The 15,919-nt window shown below is 40.4% G+C and overlaps 1 protein-coding gene across 2 annotated transcripts in view; it reads left to right on the forward strand.

Moving 5' to 3' along the window:
- The window catches only part of wdr11 (WD repeat domain 11), a 100,719-nt gene that overhangs the window by 33,429 nt on the left and 51,371 nt on the right, over positions 1-15,919 (forward strand). For both annotated transcript variants that reach the window (XM_041268748.1, XM_041268750.1), the window contains exon 10: positions 12,829-13,005. In XM_041268748.1, coding sequence (XP_041124682.1) covers positions 12,829-13,005 — 177 coding nt within the window. The remainder of the gene's footprint in view (positions 1-12,828; positions 13,006-15,919) is intronic.

Consider the following 15,919-nt stretch of genomic DNA (forward strand, 5'->3'; position numbering starts at 1 on the left):
GGTCATTCAAAATGATCTAGACAAGATTCAGAACTGGCCAGGCACATCACAAATGACATTTAATAGAGAAAAGTGTAAGGTACGTAAAAATGTGCATTATAAATATCATATGGGAGATACTGAAATTGAAGAAGGAATCTATGAAAAAGATCTAGGAGTTTTTGTTGACTCAGAAATGTCTAGACAATGTGGGGAAGCTATAAAAAAGGCCAACAAGATGCTTGGATATATTGTGAAAAGTGTTGAATTTAAATCAAGGGAAGTAATGTTAAAACTGTACAATGCACTAGTAAGACCTCATCTTGAATATTGTGTGCAGTTCTGGTCACCTCTCTACAAAAAGAATATTGCTGCTCTAGAAAGAATGCAAAGAAGAGTGACCAGAATTATTAAAAGACATGTCATATGCAGACAGGCTAAAATAATTGAATCTGTTCAGTCTTGAACAAAGAAGACTATGCGGCGACCTCATTCAAGCATTCAAAATTCTTAAAGGTACTGACAATGTCGACCCAAGGGACCTTTTCGACCTGAAAAAAGAAACAAGGACCAGGGGTCACAAATGGAGATTAGACAAAGGGGCATTCAGAACAGAAAATAGGAGACACTTTTTTACGAAGAGAATCGTGAGAGTCTGGAACCAACTCTCCAATAATGTTGTTGAAGCTGACACCCTGGGATCCTTCAAGAAGCTGTTTGATGAGATTCTGGGATCAATAAGCTACTAACAACCAAACGAGCAAGATGGGCTGAATGGCCTCCACGTTAGTAAGCTTTCTTATGTTCTTATGTTCTAATTCTTTTTTCCACCAATTCGTGGTCTACATTTCCACTCACGATTAAATTCTGGATCAAATGCGAACCTGCATAACTGTTATTTGAATCCCTGGTGATTAATAATGAGTACATTTGGGAAATGCTCTAAATATATAAAGGGACAGCATTTTACTAAATGTTGAACAAAATATGTCTTGTTGAACATGGAACCCTCCATGTAACTGAGTCCTGAACGTCAACGTAAACTCTTAATACAAGAGTAAATTACAGAGGACTAGAAATACCAAATCAAGTTGACTTTTTCAATAGTGTAAACAGTGAAGTCCCTTTACACAAGTGGTTTCCACATTTTAAAATATTAAATGTAGATTTACAGCATTAGAATGGACTTTACTGTTCAAGGTTCTTCTTTTTATCAACTGTAAGATAAATTAGATAGCCAGTGCTTAGATAGATAATCATGAAAAACCTGGTTTCAAGCAGGTGTACTCAAACTTTTGACTGTGTGTGTGTGTGTGAGAAATATCTAACCTATTTTTAGGTTTGTAGCCCCTTTAAAACAGTCCCATACACAAGATGCAGTGTTTAAATAGCACTTCAGTGCAGTTTTAATATTTACAGAAGTAAAATAAATGAAAACAAAAACCTAACTCACATATGCAGAACTTACTAAACTTTTAAAATTCCAGTCCCTAACTATCATCAGAAGGCTAAGCTGTTTACTGATTAGAACAAAACACTTGTAAGCAAACACAAAACACAAAAAAAAAGTTCACACAGTACCTCAGTACCTAAAACCACACAGGGTTCTTCACCGAGACAGCCTTACTTCACAGACTGGAGACTGTCCTGAACAAATATTTGTGTCCTGCTTTATACCGATATTTTTATATATATATATATATATATATATATATATATATATATATATATATATATAGATAGATAGATAGATAGATATATAGATAGATAGATAGATAGATAGATAGATAGATAGATAGATAGATAGATAGATAGATAGATAGATAGATAGATAGATAGATAGATAGATAGATAATTTGTGTGTGTCAGTGCCTCAGAGTTTCATGCATTTAAATGAAGATTTGATTTTCTTTTTCTACACGATACTCCACACTAGTAAGGGGAAAGCACCTTTGGCAGCAATTACAGCTATGAGTCTGCTGGGATAGGTCTCTACCAACTTTGCACACCTAGACTTGGCAATATTTGACCATTTTTCTTTACAAAACTGTTCAAGCTCTGTCAACTTCTTTGGGGAACGTTGATGGACAGCAATCTTCAAGTCATGCAACAAATTTTCGATTGGATTTAGGTCAGGCTTCTGACTGGGCCACTAAAGGACATTTACCTTTTTGTTCCTTAGCCACTCCAGTGTAGCTTTGGCTCTGTGCTTTGGGTTGTTGTTACGCTGAAAGGTGAACTTCTGTCCCAGTTTCAGCTTTCTTGCAGAGGGCAGCAGGTTTTCTTCAATGACTTCTCTGTATTTTGCTCCATTCATTTTTCCTTCTATCCTGACAAGTGCCCCAGTCCCTGCCAGTAAGAAACATACCTATAACATGATGCTGCCACCACCATGCTTCACAGTAGGGATGGTGTTCTTTGGGTGATGCACTGTGTTGGATTTGCGCCAAACATAACGCTTTGCATTTAGGCCAGAAAGTTCCATTTTAATTCCACATGGCTACAGAATTGCCTGTGTTTTTTTGCATACTTCAAACGGGATTCAAGGTGGGCTTTCTTTAGTAATGGTTTCCATACCATACAGGGCAGATTTCTGGAGTACTTGGGATATTGTTGTCACATGCCCACTTTGACCAGTCTTGGCCATAAAAGCCTGTAGCTCTTGCAAAGTTGCCATTGGCCTCTTGGTAGCCTCTCTGAATCAGTGTCCTTGCTCGGTCAACCAGTTTTGTCCTGGATTTCTTTTGAAAGTGCCTTGGTGTTCATGGTTGAGTCTTTGCTTTGAAATGCACTACCCAGCAGGGGGAACCTGCAGGAACTGCTTAATTTATCCTGAAATCATGTGAATCAGTACAATTTAACACAGGTGGAGGCCACTTAACTTGATGTGTGATTTTGAAAGTGATTGGTTACACCTGAGCTAATTAGGCTATTGTTGTTATAAGGATTTTTATTATTAGTAGGCTTCCGGGCCAGAATTGTTGTTGTAAGGATTCTTCTTCTTCTTCTTCTTCTTCTTCTTCTTCTTCTTCTTCTTTTTATTTTATTTTTTTTTTCCTTTCACCTCCAAAAAGCTACAAATGCCTATAACTTTTGAACCGTTGCACCGAAACTCACGAAATTTGGCTCGAATGTAGAGGACCATGGGACGTTGTGCCATGGTCAGTATGGTGGCCTTGGATCACATGGTGTGGCAGCCATTTTGGATTTACTGAAAATGTTGGACAATACTCAAAAATCTTCTTCTCATGAATGATACATAGTACTGCTGTGTTTTTTTTTTTTTTTTTTTTTTTTAACATAGTGTCCAAGATTAATTCTTATTAAGGATTTTTTTTAGGTCATATGGTGTGGCTTCCATGTTGGATTTAGCGTAAAACACTTAAAACTTCAACTCCTCATGAACCCTTTGGCTGATTGACTTGATTTCTGGGTATACGCTATACATTGTAATGACCTATTTTCACCACTGGGCACATGCAATTACACATTCCGAAGCTTTAGTGCATCGAACAATACTTATATATAACAGTTTGTATTGTAAGTTGAAGCCCAAACACCATGTCTTTACAGATAGGCTGACAGACATGTTTAATACAATGTTCGTTTTGTTATTTGTATGTTTTAATGTGTTTCAGTATAAACCTATTGCGAAAATGTGTTGATACAAGTCAATGGGAAAATTCAAAGTCTTGAGACAAAAGTTTTATAACGGCTTAGTATTCACAAAAATTGTTTTATTCTGCAAGGCTACTGTAAATATGATTTTGGGGGAATGTTAATATTTATGAGAGATCTCAGCTATACCTTCTACCGTGTTTAGAGAGAAATCGGGTCTGATTTAACACTGCTATCTACATACGGAACTGAAGTGAAACTGTATACTGCACTGACAAGAATAATATTGATATGTCCTCTTATTTTTTTTGTTTCATAAGTACAGTGATAGTTATAATTATTATTTTCTTATGTAATTTAAGATTATGCTTTCCAATTAACAATGTTTGTATGATTTCCAAGACTTAACCGTTTGAAGCACGGTACCCAATTTTCTTGTAATATCATAACTGTAATGAACATATAATAAAACTAGAACCATGAAAACCTGTTGAAAAAAATAAATAAATGGTCTCAGAGTTCTCATGTGGTTACATATTAAAACCAGTGTGATTCTGCAGTCCCTTATTATAAATTGACCAATAGTCTGTGCCAGTCTTTTTAAATGCTCGAAACAATAAAATGTTCATGAGCTTTACAATTCACACAAATACTGTTTATTAAAAAATCGGAATACAATTATTTAAGACTAAACTGTGATAAAATAACAACCACAGCGAATCTTTCATTGAACTAATTATTGTAGGTAATGAAAAATATTATGAGAACTGCCGATTGCTTTATGAAGAGCAAACACTAGTTCACCCACAGAAATCTGCAGATTCTGCATAGCCCAGCGCAGCTTTGTTACTGCCCGAGGTTGGCTGCGGCTGTGAACCAAAGGGACGATGCAAAGATCATGAGTCACCTGCTAACTGTAATGCAGATAACCAATAAAACTACTGCTGCCACCTTGTAGAGGAGGCAAATGACATTTTATCATTATTCAATGAAGCTGTGAACAGTCTTGTCAACTATTAAATAAATAAATAAATAAATTAAACAATGTACTAAATATGTGATAAGTGATGTATGACTTTTATAATAGTTAATTTTAATCAATTACATTAAAATGACTGTTGATAATCCAGATAAATGTAAATATAGCACGTTGAAAATGTGTGCTACACTGCAAGGTTTTGGAGAAGACGTTTCTCTAAAAGCTGCGTGTGACGTCAGAAAGACCGCAGTCAAGAGCAGCCTGCGCAGCAAGCTCTGGGTAACAGAATTCAGCAATTGAAAAATGTATTCTGTATAGTTGACCATTTCCTTCAAAAACCATTATCAAAACACAGTATCCATTCACAAAACAATCTTCCTCAGACAATATGCTAAGGCTGGAAGTACCACCGCTTGATTTAGAAGGTTTTTTTGCAGTTGAAAAATGCGTTAATCGATGAATTACGATAATTGCGGTTTTTAAAATACCTACTGTTGCCCTACAAAAAACACACACTATAAAATGAGGCTTTCCAATTAACAAAATGTTTGTATGATATCTTGTTCTGCTATAAATGCCTGGAAGCTTTAAAGTTGCCTGCAACTTCTAGTTTAGGATTGCTATTACAATGGGGGTGGACACTTATCCAACCAAACTATTTCATTTTTTATTTTTCATTAATTTTCTACAAATTTGTAGAATATTTTTTTCACCTGGAAGTTGGGTAGGATGTGTAGATAAATGAAAAAAAAAAAACTGTATATATGAGCTGATAATCATAAATGAACTGCAGTCAAAAATTTAATTTTTAAATGAAAATGTAAATCTTGTCAATTTCAATGAAATGGTCACCCAAAGCAAGGGGACTTCAGTGTGACGCCCAAGTCAGTTAAAAGTCTGAAATGTGTATAACACGGTATAAAGTAAGTATAAAAGTGTGTTTGTTAGATGTTCTCTGAATTAACTAGCATGTTACTTAATTAACCTTTTGTCACTAATTATTGTTAACAGGTGAGGGTCCGTGATTAGTATAAGTATAGGTAGCACAGGCACAAGTTTGTCATTCCTGAATCTAAGGGAGCAGAAAATGGCAAAATACGCTCAGTTAAGCAAAGAAAAAGACAGTGTGTAATTACTTTAAGAAATGAAGGTCAAGAACTTTGCAAATGTCTGTAACTGCTGTGGCCAAGACCATCAAACGATTTGAAGAAACTGGCACTCATGAGGACCGAACAAGGTCAGACAGGCCAGGGGTGACCTCAGAATCGGAGAACAAGTTAATTAGAGTCACAAGTCTGTGAGAATACAAAGCCCTGAAATACAAGCTCAGCTAAATGCTACTAGAAGTACAGATGCTTCAACATCAACTGTTCAGAGGAGATTACATGAAGCTGGCCTAACTGGAAGAATTGCTGCAAAGAAACCATTGTTAAGAGTGCAGAATAAGAGGAAGAGACTTGCCTGGGCCAAAAAACACAGCAACTGGAAGTTTGAGGAGTGGAAGTCAGTCTTATGGACAGATGAGTCAAAATTTGAAATATTTGGGTCCAACCGCCGAGTATTTGTAAGACTCAGAGAGGGTCAGCGCATGAGTTCTGCATGTGTGGTTCCCACTGTCAAGCATGGAGGATGCAGTGTCATGGTCTGGGGTTGCTTTGCTGGTGACAGAGTTGGTGATCTTTACCAAGTCCATGGCAAGCTCAACCAGCATGGCTGTCGGAGCATGCCATTCTATCAGGATTACAGTTCATTGGACAGTCCTTCATTCTTCAGCAAGATAATGACCCGAAACACACCTCAAAGTTGTGCAAGATCTATCTGGCGAAGAAGAAAAGTGAAGGACAACTCAATCTAATGACCTGGCCTGCCCAGTCTCCAGACCTCAATCCCATAGAACTTGTATGGGATGAACTGGACAGAAGAGTCAAAGCAAAGCTACCCACAAGTGCCCTACATCTCTGGGAATTGCTGCAGAAGAGCTGGGAATACATGTTGGGAAGGAGAGAGAGAGACTTTTAAGATCCTTTATTTAAACATTCCAAATAAAATCAATTAAAATTCAATAAAAGTAAAACACAACAAAAATTAAGATTCCTACTGCCTCAGCAGAAATAAAAATCCTAAAATACATTATGTTCTCCTTAAAAACAGATTTTAAACAGAATAAAAGGATCATAAAAAAATCAATAAAAAAACTGTTGTCTTTCTGTTAAAAACAGATTAAAGCCAACATTAATAAAAACACTGTAAAACAGACAAAAAAAATAAAATAAAATTAAAATTAAAACAAAAACTGGAGCTCCTCCTCCTCACTCACATCACACAAGGTGTCTCCCACACACCACCTCTCCTGGAAGTCCTCCAGGTTATTATTTAGTTTAAAAAATTCAAAATCCACTCTTATCCGGCTGACCACCAACACCCTGAACTGCAGCACGGCATCAGTCAGCCCGGTCCCAGAAATCCTGTTCTTTCTGGACTTTAAATGGCTAATTTTGCCTGACCCATTATAAAATTAACTAAAACACACCTGTGGCTCTTTTTAAAACTGTAGGAAACCCCAAAGATAAAAAGCTGTTTATTGAACTCCTCACCCAGGCCCTGCAGGAGCTCCTGTAAGAGGTGGAAGAGTGGTCCTAGCCTAACACACTCGCTGTACATGTGAAACACTATCTCCTCTGCAGAGCAGAAACAGCACTCTGAGCTATTATTGGAATCAACTCTGTGGATAAACCTGCCGGCGGCCACAATAAAGTGCAGGATCCTCCACTGCAGGTCCCCCGCTCTCTTGGTGAGAGGCAGTTTATACAGCACCCTCCATACTGGCCTGTGCCCCTTCTCTACCTCCAGACATGCCGTCCACCTTGAATCCACCAACCCCCTCAACTGGTGAAAATGTGATATCTTCACACACAGCTGGTAGATTTTCTTACTCCCTGTTGTGTGAAGAGTTAAGTCTTTAACTGTGTTAAGGTTGAGTAGCGTTCCCTCCATCCCCCTCTCCTTCATGTACTGCTGGACACACCAGCAACCCTGGAAAGATGAAGTCTTGTCTCTGCCCTGTGCTGCTAGACATCTCCTCCCTCAAAGCTTCCCTGAGCTCAGGGGAGAGAGAGCCTCTCAGCTCACTAAGCATTTTCTCTGCCAGCCTCTCAGAGTGCCATCCCAGCTGCCCGGCCAGCTGTGTAGCAGTCAACCAGCAGGAGAGGTCAAGGTTGATCAAATGGCTCAGCCTGCTCACTCCTGCCCTCACAAAACCGACACAGAGCATCATTGACTGAAAGAAACACACAGGGAAGAGCGGATTGAAGAATAGGGGCTCCTCCAACAGGACCCTGCCTGTCAGAGACCCCTCATCTCTCTGCTCCCTCACTGCCCTCCAGGCATCTAAAACACTCAAATAAAAACAAGGGAGACCTATTTTAGCTAACCCAGTACTCTCAATTAAAAACAGGTGATTGCCTATCCCCAGACCCCCTACTCTGCTGAGAAAAAAACAAGTCATCCTCTTCCAATGAGCCTCCTCCCCAGCGTACAGGAGCCTCTGAACCGCCTGCAGTCTGAAAGCTGCTACCCTGCTGGCAATGCTAAACCAGCCCTTGCCCCCCTTCATCAGTGGGGAGATACAGGACTGCTGGCCGCAACCAATGTCTCCTGCTCCAGAAGAGCTCCAGCAGTATTCTTTGGATCTCTTGCACCATACCACGGGGAGGGTCCAGACACACCAGCCTGTGCCACAGCATGGAGGCCACCAGATTATTAATCACCAGGACCCTTCCCCTAAAGGACAGTTGGGCCAGCAGTCCCCTCCATCTCTGCAGCCGCCCCCTCACCCTGTCCACCAGGCCCTCCCAGTTTTTCTGCATGCAAGTCTCCACTCTGAAAAACACACCCAACACTTTTATTCCTGTCCTGTCCCATCTCAGTGCCTCGGGCAGGACAGGGGGTGTGCAATCATGCCAACTGCCTCACAGTAAGGTGTCACTTTTGCCGTAGATGCTCTCTGGAATGTGTGCAGGCTCTGTTGTAGTGCCTCGATGTCTCTGTCACTACACACAAACACATTAAGATCATCTGCATATGCAGACACCTTCACTGTGACAGGGGAGGGTGAGGAGGGCACTGCCCAGCCAACCAGCCTACCCCTCAGTAGGTGTAGCAGGGGCTCTATGGCCAGTGAATAAAGCATTCCAGACAGGAATACCTAATGCCTAATACCCCTGCACACAGGGAAAGGTTGACTCAGCCCATTGTTGATCTTTAAAATGCTAAAAACATTTAAGTATAAAAGCTGAATGTAAGAAATAAAAACAGGTCCAAACCCGAAGGCTCCCAGGGTTTTAAAAGGTATGTGTGGTCGACCCTGTCAAATGCCTTCTCCTGAGGAGCGTCCCAGTATACAGTAGGTTTGGTCCATGTAAATTACCACTCCTATACATGTTTTTAATCTATTGGCCAGACATTTTGAAATTATTTTAAAATCAGAACATAAAAGCGAAACAGGTCAGTTCTTTAACAAACACAGGTCTCCTTTCTTAGGCAGCAGTGTGATTACTGCCCTCCTGCAACTGAGGGGTAGTTCTTTATCCTGGAGGCTCTCTCCTAACACCTGCAAAAACTGCTCTCCAATCACAGTCCAGAATTTTTTAAAAAACTCAGCGGGCAGTCCATCAATGCCAGGAGCTTTTCTGTTTGAAAGCTGTGTAACAGCAGTGGTCAGCTCCTGGTATGTTAGTGGCTTATCTATTTGAAGTTGTTCTTTTTTGCTAAGGGTGGGTAAATCCTGAAGCAGCAACTCCACATCCTCTTGTTCACATGGCTCTTTGCTGTATAGTTCAGTATAAATTTTACTGCTTCCCTGCTAATCTCCCAGCTGTACAGCTCCCTGCCTGTAAGGTATACGCAAGGTATCCGGATGCAATGCATCTGCCGGCTGTCTGCTCTCCTTCTTTCCAAACCAAAAAAGAAACTGGAGGGGGTGTCTATGTCCTTCAGTCCCATGAAGCGAGACCATACCAGCGCCCCCTTCACTCTCTCCTTCAGCAGGCTGCCCAGCATGTGTTTCTGCTCCCTCAGGGTTTGCAGGGTCTGCTCCTGGTGGCCTGTGTCCAGGCTGCTCTCTAACTGGAGGATTTTAAGCTCCAACTCTCTCACCGCTGCGTTCAGTGACCCAGTTGAATTAAGTGTGTATTGCTGGCAAAAGATTTTAATTTGTATTTTGCCAATGTCCCACCACTGCCTCATATTTTTATAGTCTTTTTTCTTTTTTTCATATGTTCCAAAATTGCTTTACAAAAACTGTGTCCTGTAATAACTTTACATTAAAATGCCAGTAGGAGGTGCTGTGAGAGTCAGTGGTATATATTACTGTAACTAACAGGCAGTGGTGGTCAGAAAGGCTCCTGGGAATGACGTTGGCTGTAACGAATGTATTCAGATGAGTGTGTGACGTGTAGAAGCGGTCTAACCTTGCTCTACATATTTGTTGCGAGTGACAATGAGACCAGGTGTATTGCCTTACATTAGGGTGCAGACACCTCCAGACATCAGCCAGGCCACTGAACCGAAGAACTGCAGCTAATTCATTGGAGGATTGGGGATTGGGCTCTTCATTGTTTCTATCCATAGTAAAATCAATAGTTCTCACTGTCTGAGTGCGTCTCCTGCAGCAGCGCTACCCCCGCCCGCTTCTGCTTTAAAAACTAGCACAGCTGCGCTCTTTTAAAAGACTGTCTGCAGCCATTCACTTTAAAAGAAATAAAAACGCACTTTTCCGTAGCGGCTAAAAATAATAAAACTGACAGAGTAAAACAAGCAACAATAAAATAATTCTTAAAAGAAATATCCATTAAAAATATTATGTGGCAACATTAGCGATCTTTTTCTTAATTGTCTGAACATATTTTTTAAGACGGTACCTTTTTTGCTGGTCAGATTCTTCTAATGTTGCCTTTCGGGTGACTGTGTGCAGAGTGGAGGAACAATCTCAGATCGAGGAAGAAGTTTTCAATTTCAGCCCCTCTTTTTCCTTTTGTGTTTTCCATTAATTGTTTAAATTCATCCAGGGTATAAATTTTTTTCCCCCCTATTAATGGGTTTTCTATCGGGGATGTCAGAGATAAGCGAGGAGTCCGAGAGCTCCCCCTCCATTTCCTCTGCTCCGTTCTCGCTGTCTGCTCTGCCATCCTCGACTGTCCGTTCCTCTGCGGCTCTCTCCACCTCCACCGCCCCGCTCTCCTCTTCTCCTCCCAGCATAGCCACAGCCGTCACCGCTGCTTCTGCCTCTGCCTCCGCTTGCTGGGGTTCAGAGAGAGAAGAGCGCTGCACAGCGCCGGGTTTGGACCCCGTCACCGTGCCGCTCCCCTCTCCCTCCATATCAGGAGGGACAGACACCCCTGCCTGAGACTGCAGGCTCCACTCCAGCACAGACCTGGGGCTCTGCTCCGTTCCCCATTCGCTGCTAGGCAGATCTGCAGGTTCTTTATTTTTAACTTAGTTTTTTTAGTTACCATGGCATATGAGTCGTCATTGTCAGTAACCTGTTGTTGTGACGGCCCGCGTCTGAGTCTCTTCAGCCTCGGCTGGGGTGCCGGCGGCTCCACACGATTCGGCGGCTCTCTGGTCTGCAGACTCCGGCTGCCGCTGCGACGGGGGAGCCGACTCATCCTCCCGCTCACCCCCAACATCCCCAGCCAACTCCCTGCCCATCAGTACCCTGCTCCTGCCTTTCCTCATTTCTATTTTTTTCGGGCAGGCTTCCTTTGGTGTCCCTGTTCCCCACAGTTAAAGCACTGCATTGTGTCTGAGCTGACAAACACAACACTGCCTGTACCCTCCACACTGAAGCTCCAAGCCGCATCGATCACCTGCCCCGGGTTATTCAGCAGTAAAAACAGCTGTCTCCGAAAGACAAGACGTGTTTAACATTGGCATTTTTGCAACCGAGGGAAATGTTTTTAATTGGGGACACCAGCTTGCCATACCGGGCAAGTTCATTTTCCAAGGTCTAATTTTTTTAAAACGGCAGCACGTTAGACATAATAACCTTGGTAACAGGGGTTACGGAGGGGGACGCTTGAATAAAATCTCCTGTCACTGAAAATCCTTCCTCTTTGATTGACCAGCGATACCTCTTTTAGAAAGATGACACATCTCTTATTCACACGGGAAGCCGATACGATGTTTGTATAGCCGACTACCTCTCCTACTGCCAGCAGGCAATCCTCCACCGACACGCCGGTATCTGGCTAGCAGCTGACCCCGTGCCAGCGGCTGAGTGCCCCCAGCCCTCCACACACACACACATACACAAACACAAGCACACAACACTACTCAGTAAGCAGTAAATGCAAACCAAAAACAAACAAAACAAAATATATATATATATATATATATATATATATATATATATATATATATATATATATATATATATATATATATATATATATATATATAAGCAAACTAAACAATTAACAAATAATTATAATTTATTGCAAAAAATGGTAGCAAAAAAACACCCTCCACCCTCCTACCGCCTCCCTGCAAATCAAGTCTTTTGTTAAATATCCAATAGGGTTTATATGATTTATGAATTAGACAAACAATGAGTAATTAAGATTCAGGGTATGTGAAAAAGTAAGTGAACCCCTGGTTGTATCAGTTCAATTAAGGGGATAATTAGAATCAGGTGTTTAAATAATTAGGTAGATCTTCAGGGGTGAGTTTGAGAGGCCCCATCCTATATAAACATCAGAAACTTTGTGAGTTTGGTCTTCACTATACAGTTGTGTGGAAACACGTTATGCCACGATCAAAAGAAATCTCTGATGTTTTGTTTTTGTATATTGTAACGTGTTTTCATTTTCAAGTATTTACAGAAATATATACAATGTAAAACATTGTCAATTATGAAAAAAACCTAGTTTCCAGCAAGTATACTCAAACTTTTGACTGGTACTGTGTGTGTGTGTGTGTGTGTGGCTCACTCCATTGACCATTAGGAGGTACAATGAAAAAGTAGATGCAAAAATATTACTGTAGATGTGCAGATAGACACCACCATATATCCCCTACAATTAGTTTAGGCTCGATCATTTATTGTACTGGAAAATGTATAATTGACGTTTATTTTGTTTGTAACTATCATCTAAAGCTAAAAATTAAGAAAAAGATTGTCTGAAAGAAGAACTACAAACTGGCGATAGTCACAACAACAGGCTTTCAGTTAATTGTAATTAATTTCCTTGCAGGACAAAGCATGATTGCTGGGGAGGAGCCCCCGAAAGCACCCCTGCAGCAGGAGGTCCAGCTCAAATTCCTCCTCACCGGGCTGCTCTCTGGGCTGCCCCTGCCTCCCTTCGTCATCCGAATGTGCCCCCCCCTCACCACCAAGAACATCAACCAATATCAACCTCTGCTGGCAGTCGGTAAGAAGAATTCAAACTTTTCTCTCCACAGTCCACAGTTTTCCTTACACAGGTCACCAAAGCACACTCAAAATAATAATAATGATAAACAATAAGGAAGCCGGGGTACACAACATTGTGGAACCCGACAAAATAAAGTAAAGCGGGGGTTGCAGTCCCAAATAAACAAACAACAAAAATGGTCCGTCTTCCTTTTGTAATTCCAAGAACGGGAAACGCGCGGTAATAAATCCAGCACTTCCGGGTTGTCGCTCCTCCGAAGTATTCCCGGAGCGTCCCGTTAGTGCTCTAAAATATAAAAAGGAGATGGTTTAGCAGATAAGCCCACAACAAAGATGAGCCGTCTTTCGACTCCCTGCTCGTTTCTCTCTCTGTCTCTCTCTCTCTCTTGGTACCTTGCCAGAAGAAACAGAACCCTGGGCCAAGCCCCATTTTGTACGTTCCGTCCCGTCCCCATTGGTCAGCAAGGGCAACCACCGTCAACCAATAGCTGATTGCCACCGTGCGTCCAGACCGGATCGATGACGTTGCACACCGCGGCTCCGCCCCCTTTCCAGGTGGCCAATTTCCACCTCCCCTGGGGGTGACTGCTCCTCCTCCCTAGCGTCCTGACCGGTCGGGAGGGAGATCTAAAACAAGAACTCATTCTCTCTTTGTCACACTGTTCTGTATGATTCTCCAGGGATGGCAATAAAACTCCCATTGTATAGCAGTTTTATCCATTTCTAGTTTTACTATGAGTTTATTAAGACACACATGAGCTTGTTACCTATACACTGGGGCTAATCAAGCACATATAGAGACCTGGAATGGAAGTATTATTTAATCCCTGTTCCTTGTTATTAGATCATTGTTATGTACCATCAGGGAGGCATTTGCAATACTCTGTGAAGTGAGAGGAAGCCAATTTACACTATGTAAGCATGTGCTGTGGTACATGTTGCTGGTGTTTCTAATTTATTTGTCCAACCCATGTAAATGCAGGTGCAGAGGCACTGTCCTTGAAATTGGAGGCTCCTTGCAAGGACCCCTATCTGCACACAGTGTGGTTTATCTGTTCCCTGCTGCTGAAAGTTTCTTTGGAGTTGCTACAGGTTCAATTAAAAAAAAGTTGCCACTGTATACCGGCCTTAATAAACTTAGGGCTGTGTTACTGGAGAATGGAGTTAATGGAAAGAGAGAATGGAAAGCTAAATTTGTGAGAAGTGCAGAGCGAGAGAATGCACAATTAAAGGCTTGGTTTAGCCATAATGAGGAAATGTTATTGATGGCAGATTACATGTATCTGGCCTTCATATAAATAAGCTCAGTAAAGTCTAACCAACAGCTCAAAGACTTCTTGATGCACACACAGGAAATGGAAATTAGAGTCTGCGAAGACAGGGGCCATTAATAACCATCAGTGTGGCCTAATAATAAACCACTGGTGTAAGAAACAAGGCTGTTCAAGATGAACAACATTATAAATTACTAATCTTTAACCACTCAGCTACCCATTTATTTTGGCAATTTCCATGTCAAAAATTGGCTTTTTTTTAAATTGCCTTTTTTTTGCAGATTTTTCATTCTTAGCCCTCAAATAAACTATTTGGACAGTTTTTTTTTTTTTGGACAGTTTTTAAAAAAAAAAAAAAAATCAGTAGAACTTAAATAACAATTTGTTTACAATTGTAGCATTATAACAAAATAAATCACAACATAACAACATTTTTTTTTCTCAATGGCAGCATTATAGAATATAAATAACACACTATTTATGTAATTATTTATTTAATTACAATTGGATTATAATAAGAGTTTGGCAAAAAGTAATTGTGCAGTCATACCACTTTTTAGAAATTATTTATTGTTATAGATTTCAAAGCAGATGCCCTTCAAACTCTCATCAATGTGAATATCTTTATCTGATACATATACATCAGAAAACTTGAGCCACAAACTTCATATACAGGTGTGGCAGAGCAGAGCTCTGCCCTTTAGAAATTGGCAGTTATGGGGTTAAATTCCCCTACCTGCCTGGGTTTATTGTGTTCGGGTGGCTGGGTGCTGATTGATCGTTAATTACTCTAATTGACTAGTAGCATATATTCTGCCTATTGGTTTAGTGCAGCACATTGAGAAGATGTGATAAACTTTGCCGATGCACATAATAACCCCTTGCATTTTATTCTCACGGGAGTGACAATTTGGACTTGTGGAAATCGTGGGATAAGCAGCTTGGTGGTTAAAAACATAAAAATTTATTAGGTGGTATTATGTAATCTTTCCATTACTGGTTTTGTTGTCTTACTCTGTAAAATACTATTTATTTAAAATGAACATAACACACTGTACCGTAGGTCTTTGTAGCATTACAAAAATACTCAACCATTTCTAAGGGAGACAAAAAATAAAGTAATACGTTTTCTGACAACACTTGTTTCTTCAAAGAACTGTACTCAATATTCACGGAGGTAGTTTAATTGTGATATGGGCATCACTCCTGTCTCAAGAACACATTTCAACATAAGCAAACATAAGTTGTAACACAAATTAGTTAACAGACAAAACAAACACATTATGCCAGCGCAGCAATAGATACTAACCTAGCAACCCTAGCATGTCTGCTAACTGCTTTTATTTTATTTTTTTAAACTACAAGTATGCTTATGTCAAAAAGTACAGTACTACTGCTATTTATGGAATCAGCCATGTAGCAACAGAATGACTGGAAAACATTTAAAGAAACTTGAATCATCATACTACTGTAAAGCATAATTTCTTATCTCACAGCAATTAAGTCAGTTTTGTCAGAAGACTTGACTTTTGTAAAAGAGACTTTTGTTATGTTCTGTTTCACTAAAGATGCTTTGGTAATTATAAAATGACCTAATTGCTTGTAAGAATTGAAAAAGAGAAATGTTTTATTTTACTT

This window comes from Polyodon spathula, chromosome 13 (genome assembly GCF_017654505.1).
Source record: "Polyodon spathula isolate WHYD16114869_AA chromosome 13, ASM1765450v1, whole genome shotgun sequence".
Lineage (NCBI taxonomy): Eukaryota > Metazoa > Chordata > Actinopteri > Acipenseriformes > Polyodontidae > Polyodon > Polyodon spathula.